Source organism: Bufo bufo, chromosome 1 (assembly GCF_905171765.1).
Source record: "Bufo bufo chromosome 1, aBufBuf1.1, whole genome shotgun sequence".
Lineage (NCBI taxonomy): Eukaryota > Metazoa > Chordata > Amphibia > Anura > Bufonidae > Bufo > Bufo bufo.
Window position 1 is genome coordinate 655,643,298 of NC_053389.1, and position 21,464 is coordinate 655,664,761.

Below are 21,464 nucleotides of genomic sequence, written 5' to 3' on the forward strand. Positions count from 1 at the left end.
CTTATAAGCTCCTATGTCAAGCTTCACTCGATGTTTGGGACTTTATCTGATGCACGATGCCCTCACCCTGGTCTGACGGAACTTCATCTACTATGAATATACTGACTTTTGAACAAACATGTATATGCCTTGAACATTTATTGTTTTTTTCTGTATTTCCTTTGAAATATTTTGTTATGTATGTCTTTTTGCTTAAATTTCTCAAAAACCAAATAAATGTTTTTTGAAACTAAAGGGGTTGTTTTACCTTAGGAATTAGTAGAATATCGCTAACCACCAATGTCAGATAGGTGTGAGTCCCACCTCTGGAACCTACCCCTATCTCAAGAACAGGTCTCCCAAAGAGAAGGATGCATTGTGCATTCACTTCTATCGGATTTCGAAATTAGCCAAGTACTGGCTTGGCCGTTTCGGACAGTCACATAGAGGTGAATGGAAAGGTGGCCTAGTGATATGCCACCAATGTCTGAGATGACACATCCCCTTTAATAGTGGGTGGCAACTCCCCTTTCTGTGATACAGGCCACCACTCTGTCATAGTAATGGTCATCCAGATGCTGGATATCCTCCTGTGGCATGCCATTTTAAGTTTTTTCAATTTGGATCCATAGCCAAGGTGGTTGTTGGCTGCTTCTCATGGGAGATCCATCGCCCCATCCAGCTCCTAACATTCTTGATGGGGGAGGGAGCTGGCGATAGAGCTGGCCAGGGGGGCTGCAGGATAGCCTGAAGAGCATGTAGTCTAATGTGGGCAGTGTGCGGCCGGGTGTTCTCTTGATGGCACTCCCCTTCTCCTGAGTCAAATGAGGTAGTAGGACTGGTTCCATGATGTCCTGGACAAACCGAAGGCTGGTCAATGTCCATATGTAGACTTAGCATTTTGGGACATTATTAAAAAAATATTGTTTTTCCTATATTTCGTATTCCAGCTATTTACCCATCTTCAAACAGAATCTGGATTTTAGAGTGAGTCAACTTATTTCCTAAGGAGATATTTCTCGCTACAGCTGTAATTAAGGATGTGAGCCGGGTGGCAAACCCATGTAACACTTCTAAGCACTTTGAGGTTCCCAAGACAAAAATATCTTTCTGGCAAGAAACCAAAACTGTCAGCTCAAAGCCGACTGATGAATAGAAGAAGCAGACTAATTTGGGAAAAATACTTTCACTTGGCGGTATGCTTTATTCCCATTCATGTTAACAGCAAGAGGCCACCCAAACATGTCCTGTCCTCCCCCAGGACTAAAGCTGGCTTCATACTAAATCTGATGTCAGATTAATGTCAGATCAATCTGAGATTTCAGCGGGACCAGCTCACCGTATAATAATGTGTATAGGGGTCTGCCAACTTTACCCAGATGGCAGAAAGAAGTATTGGGCATGCTGGCTTTCTACAAGCCCTATTCTATTATTCTCAGGAGATACTGTAAGACACCCAAGAACTGTGTCTGGCCGCAGCTTTCATCCCTTTGCCAATTCAGAACAGAGCAAACTTGGAGAAGTTGAGTACGTGGCATATGGGAGTGCTGGGAGGGTTTCTGTACAGGCCGAGGTGCTGCCGGCAAGCAATGATTTTATGTGCCGCAAAGAAGATGCCATCACCAGATGTACAAGCGTTTGCTCATTCATCGGGTGATCAGCAGAATGTTTACACAGCACAGTTATTGGGAATGTGTGTTAATACAAGGAGTCATTCCCTATAATTGCCTAGATCCTCAGCTCTTGTAAAGGAGCCTTAAAGGGACACTGACAGGCCCAGGTCTTCTACTGTGTATTATACACATACACTGTATATAACCCCTGTCCACCTTATAAATACAGAAAAATCATGTTTGATAACCTGATGTAATCGCTCTTCTTTCTGCCCAAGGGGCGGCGTTTCAGCTTCCGAGATCTTTCTATTGGGCATGCGCGGGATCTCGGAACGTCGGGGACAGCAGAAGCCGCCCAGCGAAGTGAATATTGATGAGTTGGGCGGCGCTTGAAAACGGCGGTTGGGGCGCGTGTGTGCGCCCATGTGGAGCTGAAACGCTGCCCCTTGGGCAGAAAGATTACATCAGGTTATCAAACATGATTTTGCTGTATTTATAAGGTGGACAGGGGTTATACTTATATGTTTTTTAATACACATTAGAAGACCTGTATGGTCATATATATAAAGCTAAATATGCTTATTGGGCCTTTCAGTGTCCCTTTAAAGGAGACATCTCACTTCAGCAAATGGCATTTATTATACATTCTGCACTTTGTATACAAAGTGAATACAAGGCACTTACTAATGTATTGTTATTATCCATATTGTCTCCTTTGCTGGCTTCATTCATTTTTAAATCACATCATACACTGCTCGTATCCAGGGGTTATGACCATCCAGCAATCCATCAGCAGTGGTCGTGCTTGCACACTATAGGAAAAAAGTTCCAGCGTCTCTGGTGGTCGGGACCGTGGGAGTGCACATAGGCTGCCTCTTTTTCCTATAGTGTGCAAATATGACCACTGCTGATGGATTGCCGGGTGGTCATAACCTCTGTATATGAGCAGTGTATAATGTATAACAAATTGTTTGTGAGGGATTCACCCTATGCAATGAAAAGGGTGACATCGGGAAAAACCGGATTGAAATCCGCAAGTAACTCATGGGGATTTTGGGGTGGATTTGGTGAAGAAAGTCAGATAGAGTGCGAGCATATGAGCAAGATAAAAATCACTTCCATGGATTTCTGTAAGTCCCAGTCAGGTGAACAGAACTGATTTTCAGTCACAGCAACAAATCTTGCCACGTGTGGAGGCATCCTCATTAGGCTTAGTGTTAAAGGGGTTGTCCGGGTTCAGAGCTGAACCCGGACATACCTCCATTTTCACCCCGGCAGCCCCCCTGACTTGATCATCAGAGCAGTTTATGCTCCGATGCTCTCCTTTGCCCCGCACTACATTGCGCAGGGCAAAAAAAATTTGGGGAGATCCGGTGACGTAACGGGGCTCTCCATGGGGCTGCCAGGAACCCCGGTGACGTCACCGGCACTGATGGGCGGCATCAGAGGCGGTGACATCACCGAACACACTGCCGGGCGGAAGTTTCCGCCCGGCAGTGTGTTATTAAAACAAAAGAACCCGTGCTCTGCGCAATTTAGCGCAGAGCAAGGGAGCGTATCGGAGCATGAGATGCTCCGATGCTAGCCTCAGGGGGGCTGCCTGGGTGAAAATAAGGGTATGTCCAGGTTCAGCTCTGAACCCGGACAACCCCTTTAAAAACTATAGGATTGTAGGATTCTTGACATGAAAAATTTAAAATCACATCAACATTATTTTTTTAAACATGTTTAGCTTAAAATGTGTTTTAAACAATAGGTGGTTTTCTGAAGCCACATTCACTTTAAGAATACACAACTACTAAAACAAAATACTTAGAAAATATCAGATTCTGTTAATAAATCTACAGTTGAGGAAGATTATGGAACAGATACATCTCAGATACATCTATTCTACTAGTCTTAAAGTGCAAAGCTATTCCCCATTTTCAACTCTAAGGTGGCCCACAGAGAAGGAAGGGATGCATTATCCCATTCCCACCCTCTTCTCACCATACACCTCAGGTTAACTGATCTAACAGGCTGTTCCAGCACAAGACAGCCTGCCAGAGTTCACCAGACCCGCCCTAACCAGATCCTGTCGATACTCACTGCCAAACCCCATTGACTACAATGGGATCCAGATGGTTTCCGGCATGAGTGCAGCGGTTTGTGTCCAGCCAAAATCCGGCACTCATGTCGGAAACTTGACGGATCCCATTACAGTTAATGGGGTCTGGCGGCCAATGGCAGTACCCGGCTAGGCCAGATCCAGTGAACTCTGACAGGCTGTTTTCTCTGCCGAAACAGCCAGCCAGATGAGTTAAACTGAGGTGTGAACCTACCTTCAATAAATGCCATGTGTAGCTGGCCAGCTAAGACTTGTCCTAGGTTGCTACTATAGCTTGTGTTTTTATACAGCTAAACCTTCCAAAACCTTAATACAGTTCCTATATTTGTGTGTTAAAGACAAAAGCAGAGTTATTTACAGTGACTTCATGTTTGGATGTCATACAACTGTTATATATATTGTGTTCACAGACGCAGAAAAGATAATATGCCTTTAAGATTCATTATATGGATGTGAGGTAATCTCAATGACACAGCAGAAACAACAGAAAGCATATAGAGTTAAACTGTTTTTGCTGGGCAGGAGTCTAAACCAATCACAGACAGCCTCACACACAGCCTCACACACAGCCTGTGTGGGAAATTCCCTAGCAGGAGTTGCTAGAAATTATTATTCACCGGCCAGAGAAGCTGAACAGACATTCACTCCACTAAGAGCTGTGTTTTATGGAAGCAGAGAGGCCAAAATAGGTATTTAAAACAGTTATATGTTCCTACTGTTAATATAGGGATTATAACTGTATACTGAACCAGTTATATGTGTGTTTACTTACAGTTCCACCAATTGCAAACTACAAAGTTCACAATTCAAATTCCATATTGCAATCCAAATTGCATACAACCATACAAGATCATACTCAACCAACCTGCAAATAGTTACTGCTAACTGCATATTGCAACCAAATTCAGCAAGTGAACTATTAGTTAGACCTCAGATATACTTCTCAGAGAGATCATAAAGTGCTTAAATAATAGAAAGTACAGATACTCAAGAGAGAAACATATCCACCATTTTATGTTGAATTACAAGATTGAACAATTGAACCACCATCTTATGCATACCGCCATTTTGTGATATATTCTCAACACGTGTTATGGACTATCTTCTGCGGAGGCAGCAGTGTTATATATGAAGAAAAGTTAAAGTTAATAAAGAAGTTATTTCAAGCATTTGGTGTGCTCTTTAAACCCACTGTTTCCATAGAACGACGCTAGAGGAATTGCAGAGTAATAGACAGTCTGGTTAGACTAGACTAAAGTCAGAGATATCATAATTCTTCTAATGCCACAGCGCAAAAGGCACTTTATAGTGATGCGCCTGCCACACCATGCTTCACCTAATCCGAAAGATTTTAGTATATTTCTCTAAGGCCTCTTTCACACGGGCGTCGTGTGTGAGGACCGGATAGGATGCGGGTGCGTCGTGGGAAAATGCATGATTTTTCTGCGCAGTTGCAAAGACGTTTTAATGCGTTTTGCACGTGCGTGAGAAAAATCGGCATGTTTGGTACCCAGACCCGTACCCGGACTTCTTCACAGAAGTTCAGGTTTAGGTTAGGTGTTGTGTAGATTTTATTTTCCCTTATAACATGGTTATAAGGGAAAATAATTGCATTCTTAATACAGAATGCTTAGTAAAATTGGGATGGAGGGGTTAAAAAAAAATAAAAAATATTCAACTCCCCTCATCCATTTGTTTGCGCAGACCGGCTTCTCTTCTTTCATGACCTAGGAAGAAAAGGACCTTTGGGGACATCACTGCGCTCATCACATGGTCCATCACCATGGTGATGAATCATGTGATGGACCATGTAATGAGTGCAGTGACATCACCAAAGGTCCTTTCCTCCAAGGCCCTCAAAGAAGAATGAAGACGAGCCGGGCTTTGCGAACAAGTGGATGAGGCGAATTTTACTTAGCATTCTGTATTACGAATGCTATTACTTTCCCTTATAACCATGTTATAAGGGAAAATAATAAATATCGGGTCCCCATCCCGATCGTCACCTAGCAACCATGCATGAAAAATCGCACCGCATACGCACTTGTTTGCTTGAAAAACGCACAATATAGAGCATGCTCTGATTTTCACGCAACGCACAAGTGATTTGTGAAAATCACCGCTCATGTGCACAGCTCCATAGAAATAAATGGGTCCGAATTCAGTGTTGGTGCACCTCACGCATTGTACCCGCACGGTGTGAAAGAGGCTTAAGGGTGAGGGTCTGATACCTAGGACCCCCCGATCAGCTGTTTGAAAAGGTACCGATGCTTGCAGTAGCATCACAGCCTCCTCTCAGCTTACCGAGCACAGGGCCATACATTGTATAAGGGCTGTGCTTGTTATCGCAGCTCAGGCCCTTCACTTCTATGAGGCTGAACGGCACCTACGCCATGTGACCGATAAACGTGACATCACTTGGCCAGGGGTGGGCAAAGGCTCAGGGCAAGTATGCATACTGGGAGTTGTAGTTTCACACCAGCTGGAGTGCTGCGAGAAAGCTGCAGCTCTTCTGCGAGCGCTGGTGCCTACTCAACAGTTGTGTGAAACTGACCTTAGACAGTGAAAGCTTAAAAGGGTTGTCTCACTTCAACAAATGGCATTTATTATGTAGAAAAAGTTAATACAAGCCACTTACTAATGTAATGTGATTGTCCATATTGCCTCTTTTGCTGGCTGGATTCATTTTTCCATTACATTAAACATTGTTTGTATCCATGGTAACGACCACCCTGCAATCCACCAGTGGTGGCCGTGCTTTAGACAACCCCTTTAACCTATCCAATCTAAAAATACACCACATTTTTTTCACACTGACTGATCCTGGTTGATAAATTTGGTGTGTCTTTAGACTCTCTTAATCCATGTCTATCTTCCCAATTAGCAAAATAAAAGTGTCTAAACCACTTGAAGGAAATGTGTCACCCAAAAATGTTTTCTGCCAGTTAAAACCAGATAGCGACACATCTCCTTTTTTCTAATCTGTTTTTATTTTCTGATTGTAGATTTGTTTATTCTGTTCCCTCAACATGATAATGGGGGCGGCCATCTTGTCTGAGCCGTTCTTAACAGCATTTAGAAAGCCTTAAAGGGTTTCGGTCATGAGAAATAATGTTATGTAGCTGACTGACATTAGCGATGTGCTAATGTCAGCAGTACATAACAGTATGCTTTATAACTCCCTGCCTGACGCTGTTCTCTTAAAATAAAGACTCTGAAAATATGCTAATGAGCCTCTAGGTGCTACTAGGGCGTTGCTTCAGCACCTAGAGGCTCGGTCTACGCACCCTTTGGCACGCCCAGGTTCAGTTGATTGACTTTAGAATTCTCCTCAGTGTTCCGTAAATCCCGCGCCTGCGCCGTCCCGTTTAGTATTGGGCCCGGGCGCAGTGAGTGAAGGACGCGCTCCTGCTGCCGGGGTCCTCACTGCGCCTGCGCCGAAGGAAGGACGCCGGCGGCAGGAGCGCGTCCTTCACTCACTGCGCCTGCGCCCAATACTAACAGGGACGGCGCAAGTGCAGGATTTACGGGACACTGAGGAGAACTCGAAAGTCAATCAACTGGACCTTGGCGTGCCAAAGGGTGCGTAGACCGAGCCTCTAGGTGCTGAAGCAACGCCCTAGTAGCATCTAGAGGCTCATTAGCATATTTTAAAAGTCTTTATTTTAAGAGAACGGCGGCAGGCAGGGAGTTATAAAGCACACTGTTATGTACTGCCGACATTAGCACATCGCTAATGTCAGTCAGCTACATAACATTATTTCTCATGACAGAAACCCTTTAAGAAAATTGCTTTCCAGCAGCCCCATGGTCCAAGTGCAGCAGAATTCCTTTCACATTTCCATTGTTAAATTCCCCCAATATGTGGTATTTCAGTACTTGAGCATCAGAAGTGCTAAACATCAGTTCAAACAATTGCATAAACACTGAAAAAGAAATAAAGGGGTATTCCGGTTATGTAAAGTTATCTCCTAACCACAGGATGGGGGACCAATAGATTGGTGGGGGTCCTACTGCTGTGACCCCCACTGATCACAAGAACAGCGGTCTCTTACCCCTTTAAATTCCACAGAAGGAATGGTCAGCTTTACAGGGATCTCAAGTCTCCCGGAGGTTCAGGGAGTCTCCCGCTATTAGATTGCGGCTCCCTGACGCCCGCATGTGAGACAATATATCCCGGAAAGGTTCACTGATAGCAGAGCAGAGATAAGAGAAGTGACAGGACACAGTTTATATTACAGGTTGAATTAACCCTTTAGGGTCAAATTGGCTTCTCAAGGAGATATGTTAAAGTCATCCCTTCTTCTGTCTCATTCAGTAGCTATAGAACTATTGAGACAGATGTATTTTTTTTTAAATACATTTACACATTTAACCCTCCATTTTAATTATATTATTTACCCCAGTGTTAAATTCACACCCCCTGGATGCTTGTTTTTTCCCTACAGTGGGGTAGATAAATTACACACAGGGTTTTAAAGAATAAACTTCCTGACTCAGACCAAGCGCCGACTCAGCAAGTGAATCCAAGCATCCGCGCATGCGCATTGCGCAATCTAAGCTTCAGTTCACTTGCTTCTTGTCAGCTCAGCGAATGAACCGAAGATTCAATTCATGAATCGGTTCATTTGAACGAACTGATTCAAATGAACCGATTCATGTGAAAGATCCGAACTTCCCATCTCTAGTTTACTCGCAGTAAACCTTTCCAGCAACCTGTAGCAGCGTCCCCTTCTCGGCGCGTGCGCGCAGTGCAAGAAGAAGCCGATGCCAGCAGTCCGCAACTGCGCATCAGGCTGAGCCTGTGCGCACGTGCAGGATCTCAAAGCGGGAGGAGGGGGAGGGAGGGAGAGGCGGCACTGAGGAGTAGAAGGCGGCGCTGGGCACGAACGGCGATGCGTGCGGCCGGGCACCATGCATCCACAGACCTCCCCTGCTTGGGCACCTTAATTCAATGATTGACAGGTTAGTAAAACCTGTTTTTCTGCAGAATAAAGCCACAAATAGCTGTTATAAGGCCACCTTAGAAATCAGAATGCTGCCTTGGACATGAGCAGATGTTTAGCTCACAGGGCTTATAGTTGGTGACAGAATCCCTTTAATCATATACATAAATATGATAATTTTGGGCAGGGTAATGAGCCCAGTCCTCCACACCATAGAGCACAGTGTGCAGATACTGCAGATGTCTGGAAAATGTAATAAAAAGTTTGTGAAAGAAAAAAAAAAAAAAGAAAACCTCCCTGAAATGAGTTTTTGCAGGTTGGGATGTCTGGCTTTAACATCTGTAACTAAATGACCAGACAACGGAGATCTGGCCATCACCCTCCTACCTAGTCTCCATCTGGACAACGTCTGTGACCATGATCTGATGACCAAGAAACCAACCACATGATGATACCACCATGGATATAGACATATTCCACTGAAAGAGGAGCAGGTACATTGTGATGTGTATACTGAAATACTGCGACGGAGTCATATAATCCAGCAGAACAGGTAAAACAATGGCGCAGCTCGTGTAGCCAGCTAGAAGATAAGACATATGTACTGCTCCGCGACGTGATCTGAGGCCGCGCATACAGACTCAAGGACACGCTGCCTGACTCACCAATGACTCACCGCCCGCTCAGACAGCACAGAGACTATACATTGTGTCTGCGCAGTCAGCAGCTCCTTCTCCAACTACAGCACAACTTTATCTTTTCCCTATAATCTATACATTTGTACTTGCACGGACTCCTTGTATCACATCCACAACATGAACAATAATGCTTCCAAGCTTTCCCACATCAAACATCATTTTCACTGACTTATTTACATCTATATATGTATTGTCAACGGAAGCGCTTCATGGTGTTTCCGTGGGCTTCCAATCCGTGTCTCTGCTCCTCAAAAGATCGAACATGTCCTATCTTTGGCAGTATCTTGCGGATCGCGGACCCATTCAAATCAATGGGTCCACATCCACAGCACAGAGTGCACACGGCCAGTGCCTGTATATTGTGGAACCGCCGTTTGCGGTCAGCAATACGGTCACGGAGCCCTTACATCCATAGGCATGAGCCCTTAATGTGTACAAGGGCCACCCCACTCCACCCAAAGAAAAATCGGGCATGTTAGAATTTAATCAAATTTGCCATCATAGACCATTATGTACCGTATCTTCCGCACCATAAGACACAGCGGACCATAAGATGCATCTAGGTTTTAGAGGAGGAAAATAAGAAAAAAAATATTCTTCATCAGACCCCTAACCTTCATCAGACCTCAGATCAGACCCCCAGTATTTATCGGACCTTAAATAAAACCACCAGTCTTCATCAGATCTCAGATCAAACCCAAAAACAGACCCCAATTCCACATCAGATCTTTTGGTGAAATATATGCCATGAAATATGCCCCTACTCATCTATGTACTTTATTACTTTTCCACTGACTTGATTGGGGATGGTAGCCTCAAAAACACTTCAAAGAAGTAACACACCACTTCGAAGTCATTTATTAAAAACATAAAAATACATGCCCGGGTAAGGCTACTTTCACACCTGCGTTCGGGTGTCCGCTCGTGCGCACCGTTTGAAGGGGCTCACGAGCGGCCCCGAACGCATCCGTCTGGCCCCAATGCATTCTCAGTGGAGGCGGATCCACTGAGAATGCATCCGCCTGCCAGCGCTCAGCCTCCGCTCAGTGAGCGGACACCTGAACGCTGCTTGCAGCGTTCGGGTGTCCGCCTGGCCGTGCGGAGGCGAGCGGATCCGTCCAGACTTACAATGTAAGTCAATGGGGACGGATCCGCTTGAAGATGACACAATATGGCTCAATCTTCAAGCGGATCCGTTCCCCATTGACTTTCAATGTAAAGTCTGAACGGATCCGCTCAGGCTACTTTCACACTTAGAAAATTTTCTAAGTAATAATGCAGACGGATCCGTTCTGAACGGATGCAAACGTCTGCATTATCGGAGCGGATCCGTCTGATGAAACATCAGACGGATCCGCTCTGAACGCTAGTGTGAAAGTAGCCTAAACTAAGGCATGCATTTTCCAGTGAAATCAATGGGAAGCTGATTGGTAGCGTTTTGAATGCGTATTATACAGCGTAGAACACCCATTTTACAAGACCAAACATACAATGGTCCAGATTTACTAATATGTCTGTGCCAAAACTCTGGCTAAAAGGTGGTGCAATTTGAAGCATCTAGGTTTTCTACGCTTTTTTCCAACATGCTCGACAAGGGGATGGGGCTTAGTGGAAAGCGGTGGGGCCTAAGATGAACCATCTAGAGCCAATAGTAGGTACAGAGTCTCTCTCTCCCTGCGCCACATTTATCCTCCAGCCTGAGCCCCTGTGATAAATCTGGAGCAGGTCTAGACGGCCGGACTAATCTTACACCATCTACAGGATTAATAAATCTGGGACCGTGAACACAGAATTAGGCCTCTTTCACACGACCGTTGTGTGCACCCGTGGCCGTTGTGCCGTTTTCCGTTTTTTTTCGCGGACCCCATGACTTTCAATGGGTCCGTGGAAAAAACGGAAAATGCACCGTTTTGCAGCCGCATCCGAGATCCGTGTTTCCTGGCCGTGAAAAAAATATGACCTGTCCTATTTTTTTCACGGCCAACGGTTCACGGACCCATTCAAGTCAATGGGTCCGTGAAAGAACACGGATGCACACAAGATTGCATCCGTGTCCGTGATCCGTGGCCGTAGGTTACTTTTTATACAGACGGATCCGAAGATCCGTCTGCATAAAAGCTTTTTCATAGCTGAGTTTTCACTTTGTGAAAACTCAGAACCGACAGTATATTCTAACACAGAAGCGTTCCCATGGTGATGGGGACGCTTCTAGTTAGAATACACTACAAACTGTGTACAAGACTGCCCCCTGCTGCCTGGCAGCACCCGATCTCTTACAGGGGGCCGTGATCAGCACAATTAACCCCTTCAGGTGCGGCACCTGAATGGGTTAATTGTACTATCATATCCCCCTGTAAGAGATCAGGGCTGCCAGGCAGCAGGGGGCAGACCCTCCCCCCCTCCCCAGTTTGAATATCATTGGTGGCCAGTGCGGCCCCCCCCCCCCTCTATTGTAATAATAGGTTGGTGGCCAGTGCGGCCCCCCCCCCTCTATTGTAATAATAGGTTGGTGGCCAGTGCGGCCCCCCCCCCCCTCCCTCTATTGTAATTATTCGTTGGTGGCACAGTGTGCGCCCCCCCCCCCCTCCCTCTATTGTAATAAATCGTTGGTGGCACAGTGTGCGCCCCCCATCGGCCCCCCCTCCCTCTATAGCATTAACAACATTGGTGGCCAGTGTGCGGCCTCCCCCCCCCCCCCCCCCCCCTTCCCCCATCATTGGTGGCAGCGGAGTTCCGATCGGAGTCCCAGTTTAATCGCTGGGGCTCCGATCGGTAACCATGGCAACCAGGACGCTACTACAGTCCTTGTTGCCATGGTTACTTAGCAATAGTACAATAGTAGAAGATTCATACTTACCTGCTGCTGGCTGCTGCTGCGATGTTCGTGTCCGGCCGGGAGCTCCACCTACTGGTAAGTGACAGGGTCTGTGCGGCGCATTGCTAAATGAACTGTCACTTACCAGTAGGAGGAGCTCCCGACCGGACACGAACATCGCATCTCCCAGGTAAGTATGAATCTTTTACTATTGTACTATTGCTAGTAACCCGCTGCCACCAATGATCGGGGGGGGGGAGATGGGAGGCCGCACACTGGCCACCAATGTTGTTAATGCTATAGAGGGAGGGGGGCCGATGGGGGGCGCACACTGTGCCACCAATGTTGTTAATGCTATAGAGGGAGGGGGGGCCGATGGGGGGCACACACTGTGCCACCAATGTTGTTAATGCTATAGAGGGAGGGGGGGCCGATGGGGGGCGCACACTGTGCCACCAACGATTTATTACAATAGAGGGAGGAAGGGAGGAAGGGGGGGGGGGCGCACACTGTGCCACCAACGAATTATTACAATAGAGGGAGGAAGGGGGGGGGGGGGCGCACACTGTGCCACCAACGATTTATTACAATAGAGGGAGGAAGGGGGGGGACGCACACTGTGCCACCAACGAATTATTACAATAGAGGGAGGAAGGGGGGGGGGGGGCGCACACTGTGCCACCAATGAATTATTACAATAGAGGGAGGAAGGGGGGGGGGGGGCGCACTGGCCACCAATGATATTCAAACTGGGGAGGGGGGGGGGGGGGGGGGTCTGCCCCCTGCTGCCTGGGAGCCCTGATCTCTTACAGGGGGATATGATAGTACAATTAACCCCTTCAGGTGCGGCACCTGAGGGGTTAATTGTGCTGATCACGGCCCCCTGTAAGAGATCGGATGCTGCTAGGCAGCAGGGGGCAGTCATGTACACAGTTTGTAGTATATTCTAACTAGAAGCGTCTCCATCACCATGGGAACGCCTCTGTGTTAGAATATACTGTCGGAAATGAGGTTTCACGATCTAACTCATATCCGACAGTATATTCTAACATAGAGGCGTTCCCATGGTGATGGGGACGCTTCAAGTTAAAATATACCATCGGATTGGAGAAAACTCCGATCCGATGGTATAAAAGGGACTCCAGACTTTACATTGAAAGTCAATGGGGACGGATCCATTTGAAATGGCACCATATTGTGTCAACGTCAAACGGATCCGTCCCTATTGACTTGCATTGTAATTCAGGACAGATCCGTTTGGCTCCGCACGGCCAGGCGGACACCAAAACGACTTTTTTTTCATGTCCGAGGATCCTCCAAAAATCAAGGAAGACCCACGGACGAAAAAACGGTCACGGATCACGGAAAAACGGGACCCCGTTTTGCGGACCGTGAAAATATACTGTCGTGTGCAATAAGCCTTAAAGAGCAAGGTATAATAGGTACACGTCCCTAAATATAGTAACAAAACAAATATTAATAAAGAGGACGTTAAAATGGAGCAAAAATAATAAATATTTTATTAGTGCTAATAATGGAAAGGGGTGAAAACCTATGTTAATAATAAACACTAAGACTAATTTGTCTATCCAGATTGATATAACCTCATCATGTATTGACAGTCACACTAACTACTATGGTATATAGCAGGACCACTGTAGGTATCAATGCAGATAAACGGACTAATATGTGTAACTAAAACCACCGCACTAGTGATCGGATGTGGTACTCCGAACGGCAGGGTGCTGCCTATAGGATTAATATGTGCTAGTGGAATGGATACTACAAGTGTGGTATATCCTCTGGGAGATGTAACCGTATCTAATACCCCAGACCAATTGGAGGAGATATCACACGCAGCAAACACATGAACTGACCAGTGACAGGCGTCTCACTGGGCAGTGACGGTTAGTGAGAGGAGCGGCAGTGCACTATGCCGACTCTCAAACACTAGCCCCCATGTAGGTGAGCAGACAACGCAGAAAATTGCTGGTGTCGGTAAAGATACAATCCAACAACCAGCAGATCCGCACACACTGAGCTACGGCTCTACGCGTTTCTGTGCAACTAGTTGGTGCACTTCATCAGGAGCCAACGTAGCTACTGCACCTTAACTGCCTAAGGCCGATACCATAGACTTGGAATCGGCGTGCTACATAAGGATGTTATTAAGTGGCACCGAATCCTGGTGTGGGAGACGGTGTGCTGCATTTTACAAACATAGCCTTGGCTCTGTAATGGCCGCATGTGAACACAGCCTAAAACTATTCCTTTAATCAAAGGGGTTCAACAGTTTAGTCACATATGTCTCAATACAAATAAAGTGGAATGGGTGACACAGAGGAATAGAGGGATGGTGGCTATTCCCTATGCTAGTATAACACCTCATTCACATGTCTGTGATGACATCCGTGACAAGATGGTCAGTAGTTCATCTGTGAAGATGTCCGTGTTAGGTCAGTCTGTCACATTTGTGTCCTCCGTGTCTCATTCGTACTCCACATACACTGCTAGGCTGAAAATTAATTTCCAGAGCATCTCCTATCTATCTGAAAAAAAAAAAAAAAAAAAAAAAAAAAAAAATCACAGGATGCCATCCATGTTGCGTCAGTGGCTCACGGACCCATAGACTTCAGTGGGCATGTTTGGCCCACATCACAGACTAAAGCACTGCATGTTGGTCAGGTGAAAATCACTGATGTGTGAATAAACATATTAAAATCAATGGGTACATGTCCATGAAGAACACAGACAGCACACATCCATGATCCACTGACGTGTGAATAAGGACTTAGGGCTGCATTACATTGGCCATGGGTCGGCCAGATCATGGCTAATACTCATTAACCATAATCTGCCCGTGTAAAGATGTCGCCGACAAGATTTCTTGCCACTGGCGCAGCGATTCCATTCATTTCTATGGGATGACAACAACTCTGCAATCCTGGCCGCAACCAGTGTCGCCGTGTAGCCCTATCCTAATACAGCCCTTAGAAATCAGCCGGCCATGTCCATGCTGCGAACCGCAAATTGCAGTCTGCAATGCACGGGCACAGACTGTGTGTTCACTTGAATGGGGTCCACGATCAGCATCCAATGGTCTGTACAGCAAAAAAGTAGTGCATGCAGTGCGGAGGCATGGACAGAAAACTCACGGAAGCACTCCATAGTGTTTCCGTAGGCTTTTGATCCGTGCCTTCATTCTGCACCGCAACGTATCTTTTGGATTGAGGACACTCAAGGTCCTCATCCATGATACGGTTCAAACACGGCCGGTGCCCGTATATTGCGGACCCGCTGTTTGCATGGGCCTCCCACGAACGTGTGCTTGAGGCCATAGGCTGGGGCTACACCTAGACTTTTTGTAGCACTACTAATCGATCTTAAAGAGGACCTGTCACCGCTCCTGACATGCCTGTATTAATAGCTTCATGTATTCCCCATGTAATAACAACACTGGAGCATCTATTCTTCTCTCTCTATGTTGTGCCATTCTTTTATTATTTCTACTAGAAGTTATGAATGAGTTGCTAGCAGTCTGCAGTAAGGGTACAGGGGGGAGGGAACCAGTTGGGGGGGGTGTACCTGCACAATGGCAGCACTGATTGGACAGAGTCAGACTGTGCAGGGACACACCCCCAACTGGTTACCTCCCCTCTGTACCTTACTGCAGACTGCTAGCAACTCATTCATAACTTCTAGTAGAAATAATAAAGGAACGGCACAACATAGAGCCATAAGAACAGATGCTCCAGAATTGTTATTACATGGGGAATGCATGAAACTATTAAAACAGGCATGTCAGGAGAGATGACAGGTCCTCTTTAACTGATTTTATCAGGCTACAGCTGAAGTCCAAAGCAGTATATTGGGTTGTATTCAATCTTCTGTGCTGCAGCTCTCACTCATAGCTGAAATACATTTGTAGCACCACAAAAAGTCTAGATGTAGCCCCAGCCTTAGACATCTTTAACATGAGAGTGTCTGATCCGGGAAACACGCTTCATGCGACGGCCGCATTTCCTGGGCTGAACACAGCTCCTCTAATCAGAACTCACAGCACTATAACTACTTACTGTATGATGCTGTGAGTCCTTGCCTGACCGCAGGTCTACTGTACTGCACACACGGAATTCGATGACTACAGTAGACCTGCGGTCAGTCAGGAACTCACAGTAAGTCTTTTATAATGCAGTGAGTTCAGGTCAAAGGAGCAGTTTTCGGTCCAGGAAATGCAGACATCGCACGGTGCGCCCATCCCGGACTGAAAACGCTCATGTGAAACTGGCCTTAGGCCTCTTTTACACGGGCGTACCCGCCCTGTGGTCGTGCTGCGGCCCGCAAAATGCACCAGCACAGTCCGTGGGGCAGCAGCAGCGGATCGCAAAAAGATAGGACATATTCTATCTTTTTGCGGAACGGAAGTACAGGACGAAACCCCACGGAAGCACTCCGTTCCGTGCTTCCGTTCCGCATCTCCGGATTTGCGGACCCATTGAAGTGAGTGGGTCCGCATCCGTGATGCGGAATGCCCACGGAACGGCACCCGTGTAATTGCAGATCCGCAAATGCGGTCCGCAATACAGCAACGGGGCGCACACGCCCATGTGAAAGAGGCCTTAGGTCGGGTTTACATGCTTTATCTGTGTGTTGTGTCCGTGGCGGTTTTTCAATAGTCTAAAAAATGAGTGCACAGAGCTCACAACCTGGGAGAAGGAACGACCAGGGAGAAACAGGGCAGACTCTGCCTAGTATAACCAATTCAGCAAAAATACCGGGGGACATAGCGGGAGAACGGAGCTGCGCCCCACAATAATAGGAAGTGCAGTGAGATCCCGGGGCGCCGCTCTACACAGCCGGATAATGATCTTACAATGTTTGGGCCGATGAAAGGTCCTCTTTAAACGGGTTGTCCGCTTCATCTATATTGATGACCTATCCTCAGGAGAGGTCATCAGTATCAGATTGGGAGGGGTCGACTCCCGGCACCCCCACCAATTAACTGTCTGAGAAGAAGCAGCGCTCGTACAGTAGTAGTATTTGTCCAGCCGCTCCTTTATGCCGGAAAAGCAGCCAGATCAGCACCGTTATAGACAGACAATGGGGATCCACAGTAGTAGACGGCAATGCCGGATCCAGGGAGCTCCGGTAGCCTGGTCACCAGTCGGATCAGTCCACCGGAATTCAAATGTAATTCACCATGTGTACAGGCCTTTATCACAGCAAACAGACTCACTGGATTCTATCAGTCAGACCATTCACTGGGCCAGAGAGGGGAAGGTATGGACTCAATAAGAGCATCCCACATTACACTGATAAGTGCTGTGCTCTTGTGGACATCTTTATCTAGACCTATCAGGAGAACAATAGAACCATCATACTGTTATCCCAATTCTACTATTCCACTATTAGGCTGAGTTCACACATCCGTCATAATGGGTCCGCATCCGTTCCGCAAATGCGGACCTATTCATTCTCTATGGGGACGGAAGGCACTATGTGCTCTCCGCATCAGCACTTCCGGAGCGCGCCGCCGATCTTCCTGTCCGCGGCTCCGGAAAAATATAGAACATGTCCTATTCTTGTCCACAATTGCGGACACGAATAGGCATTTCTATGGGGGTGCCGGCCGGATGTATTGCGGATCCGCAATACGCTACGGACGTGTGAATGGACCCTTAGGTCTCTTTCACACGGCGTTGCAGGAAAAGGTGCGGGTGCGTTGCGGGAACATGCGCGATTTTTCCTCGCGAGTGCAAAACATTGTAATGCGTTTTGCACTCGCGTGAGAAAAATCGCGCATGTTTGGTGTTCTGTAGATTGTACTATTTTCCCTTATAACATGGTTATAAGGGAAAATAATAGCATTCTGAATACAGAATGCATAGTACAATAGCGCTGGAGGGGTTAAAAAAATATAAAAAATAATTAAACTCACCTTAGTCCACATGATCGTGCAGCCGGCATCTCTTCTGTCTCCTTCTTTGCTGATTGCAGGAAAAGGACCTGTGGTGACGTCACTCCGGTCATCACATGATCCATCACCATGGTAAAAGATCATGTGACGTACCATGTGATGACCGGAGTGACGTCACCACAGGTCCTTTTCCTGCAATCAGCAAAGAAGGAGACAGAAGAGATGCCGGCTGCACGATCATGTGGACTAAGGTGAGTTTAATTATTTTTTTAACCCCTCCAGCCCTATTTTACTATGCATTCTGTATTCAGAATGCTATTATTTTTCCTTATAACCCTGTTATAAGGGAAAATAATAATGATCGGGTCACCTAGCTACCGTGCGTGAAAATCGCACCGCATCCACACTTGCTTGCGGATGCTTGCGATTTTCACACAACCCCATTCATTTCTATGGGGCCTGCGTTACGTGAAAAAACGCACAAAGAGGAGCATGCTGCGATTTTCACGCAACGCACAAGTGATGCGTGAAAATCACTGCTCGTGTGCACAGCCCCATAGAAATGAATGGGTCATGATTCAGTGCGGGTGCAATGCGTTCAACTCACGCATCGCATCCGCGCAGAATACTTGCCCGTGTGAAAGGGGCCTTATACTAAGACCAGGGTCACATCTGTGTTGTGAACTCCAGCACTGCAATCCGGTCACTGAATCTGGCATATATGACGGCCTTCAGCCACACGCATTTTTTGTCCAGCCGAAAGTCCGCATATATACCGGAAAGCAGCCAGATTACCGCTGGAACCCACTACAGTGAATGGGGATCCAGCGGTGCACAGTGGCATCCGCTATCCTCCGCTGGAACAGACAGCGCAGATATGACCACAGCCTAAGGCCTCTTTCACACGAGCGTGACGGATTAGGTCTGGATGCATTCAGTGAAACTCGCACTATTTTTGCAAGCAAATTTAGTCAGTTTTGTCTGCGATTGCGTTCAGTTGTTCAGTTTTTTCCACGCGGGTGCAATGCGTTTTGATGCGTTTTTCATGCGCGCGATAAAAAACTGAAGGTTTACAAACAACATCTCTTAGCAACCATCAGAGAAAAACGCATCGCACCCGCACTTGCTTGGGATGCAATGCGTTTTTCACGCAGCCCCATTCATTTCTATGGGGTCAGGGCTGCATGAAAATCGCAGAATATAGAACATGCTGCGATTTTCACGCAACGCAGAAGTAATGCGTGAAAAACAAGGCTCATGTACACAGCCCCATTGAAATGAATGGGTCAGGATTCAGTGCGGGTGCAATGCGTTCACGTCACGCATTGCACCCGTGCGGAAAACTCTCTCGTGTGAAAGGGGCCTAAGAGACATCTTTCTCTCACAGCAGCAGTAAACCGACATTGGGATAACTATCAGAGTTTCCCTAGTTTATCAGAGAGCCACACAGACTCGCACCTCCAGGCCGTGTCGCACACGGACCCCATACGTTACAATAACTGTCCAGGTACCTTTTTTTAACCCACAATGAGCATCCTGTCAATGCTCTTATTAAAGGGGTCCGTCTGAAGGCTGTTTCCTTTTAGAGGTGGCGTGTCTTGAAGACAAGAAGCCGCATTCCCTCGGGTTGTTAGTGATGGAGGAAGAAGTCATGGGCGGCCACACATATCTCCAGCCCATCGGCTACATAATGCTACAGCAATATGGCGACTCTGGTCGCGGTCAAGATAGCAACAAAGCGGTCATCCAACTGTTGGATGGCGCTGCGACACCATTCATTTCTATGGGATGACCGCTACTCTGCGATGCCACCCATGACCGGTGTCGCCATATAGCCCTAGCCTAAAGAGTTAATCATACAGCTAAAATAGTAGGAGCTGTAACTTCTCAGCTGGGGGGTGAGGTCTGATTTGTTACATGCGTCCTCCAAATTTACAGTGATGCGTGGCATCTTCCAGATGTCACTCCCCGGTCAGCGCAGGCGATGACCCTCTATCTGCACAATGCACCAGAGATGGAGCAGATTTCCATCAGGCACAATCATTGTGGTCCCCTCGACCTGACCATTATGGGTAATGATGGTTGGTACTGGATACCAGTGCCTGCTGGTCCAGGACCTGTCCCTGCAGCTCGTCACCACACTGCAGATACCATCATGCCCTCCCCCTCCTCAGGCCTGCAGCATTGGGGGGATTAGAAGGTGGGCACAGCAGGGGAATCCCGGGCGAGGCCACATCTAGCGCACATCATCCCAGCCTGTCATCCCCGGAATCCCTTACCGTGAAGGGGACGTCACTGACACTGCCCACTGAGTAGCAGTTGTCCCCGGGGTTGACGGCTCCGGTGAGCACTTGGTGCAGATGCATGGTGGGGTGTGCGGAGAGCGGCTTCTTCAGTGATGGACGCCCTCCATGTAGCGCAGAGGCCCCGCTCCCGGCCTCAGCTGCGTCTTATTCTGGCAGCTGGAGACAGCCGCTCCCGCTCAGGTGTTTGGCCAGCGGCCGCCCTTCTCCATGACCCAGGAGGGCGAGCAGCGTCTGCCGTGTGCGCGTCTCTTCCTTCCCGGATGCTGCTCCCGTGTTGGCCCGGCGGTGTGAGGAGGAGAGCGGGGATCCCGGCTGATGGGCAGGGAGAAGGCGCGTCCACTGAAGGCGGGTTCACCGGAGAGGACGCGGGACTGCGCACATGTGCCCGCCGCTCTCCTGTCACCTCCTGCGGCTCTGCCTGTGTCCCCTCCCGCTGCGTCCCTGTCCTCCCCTCCCCTCCCTGTATCTTCTACATGTCTCTCCTCCCCCTCTGCCTGTGAGAGCCCTCTCCGTATTCCCTCACTGTATCTTCTCCATAGTATGTCTCTGCCCTCAGTCTATGTTCTCCTGCATCCTCTTTTTGGCTCTGTGTCCCTTCCCCTATAGGGATTCATCCCTATAACCACCTGTACCTGTACCCTCCCTGTAACCACCTGTATCCTCCCTGTAACCACCTGTACCTGTATCCTCCCTATAACCACCTGTATCCTCCCTATAACTACCTGTATCCTCCCTATAACCACCTGTATCCTCCCTATAACTACCTGTATCCTCCCTATAACCCCTCTACCTGTATCCTCCCTATAACCCCCTGTATCTCTATCCTCCCTATAACCCCTGTACCTGTATCCTCCCTATAACCACCTGTATCCTCCCTATAACCACCTGTACCCTCCCTATAACCCCTCTACCTGTATCCTCCCTATAACCCCCTGTATCTCTATCCTCCCTATAACCCCTGTACCTGTATCCTCCCTATAACCCCCTGTATCTCTATCCTCCCTATAACCCCTGTACCTGTATCCTCCCTATAACCCCCTGTATCTCTATCCTCCCTATAACCCCTGTACCTGTATCCTCCCT

The 21,464-nt window shown here is 47.5% G+C and overlaps 1 protein-coding gene across 8 annotated transcripts in view; it reads right to left on the reverse strand.

Annotated features, from left to right (window-relative positions):
* DMXL2 (Dmx like 2) overlaps positions 1 to 20,767 on the reverse strand; it is a 181,602-nt gene extending 160,835 nt beyond the window's left edge. For all 8 annotated transcript variants that reach the window (XM_040413981.1, XM_040413977.1, XM_040413980.1 and 5 more), the window contains exon 1: positions 20,355 to 20,767. In XM_040413981.1, coding sequence (XP_040269915.1) covers positions 20,355 to 20,441 — 87 coding nt within the window. In that variant the 5' untranslated portion in view covers positions 20,442 to 20,767. The remainder of the gene's footprint in view (positions 1 to 20,354) is intronic.
* Positions 20,768 to 21,464: the final 697 nt, after the last annotated feature.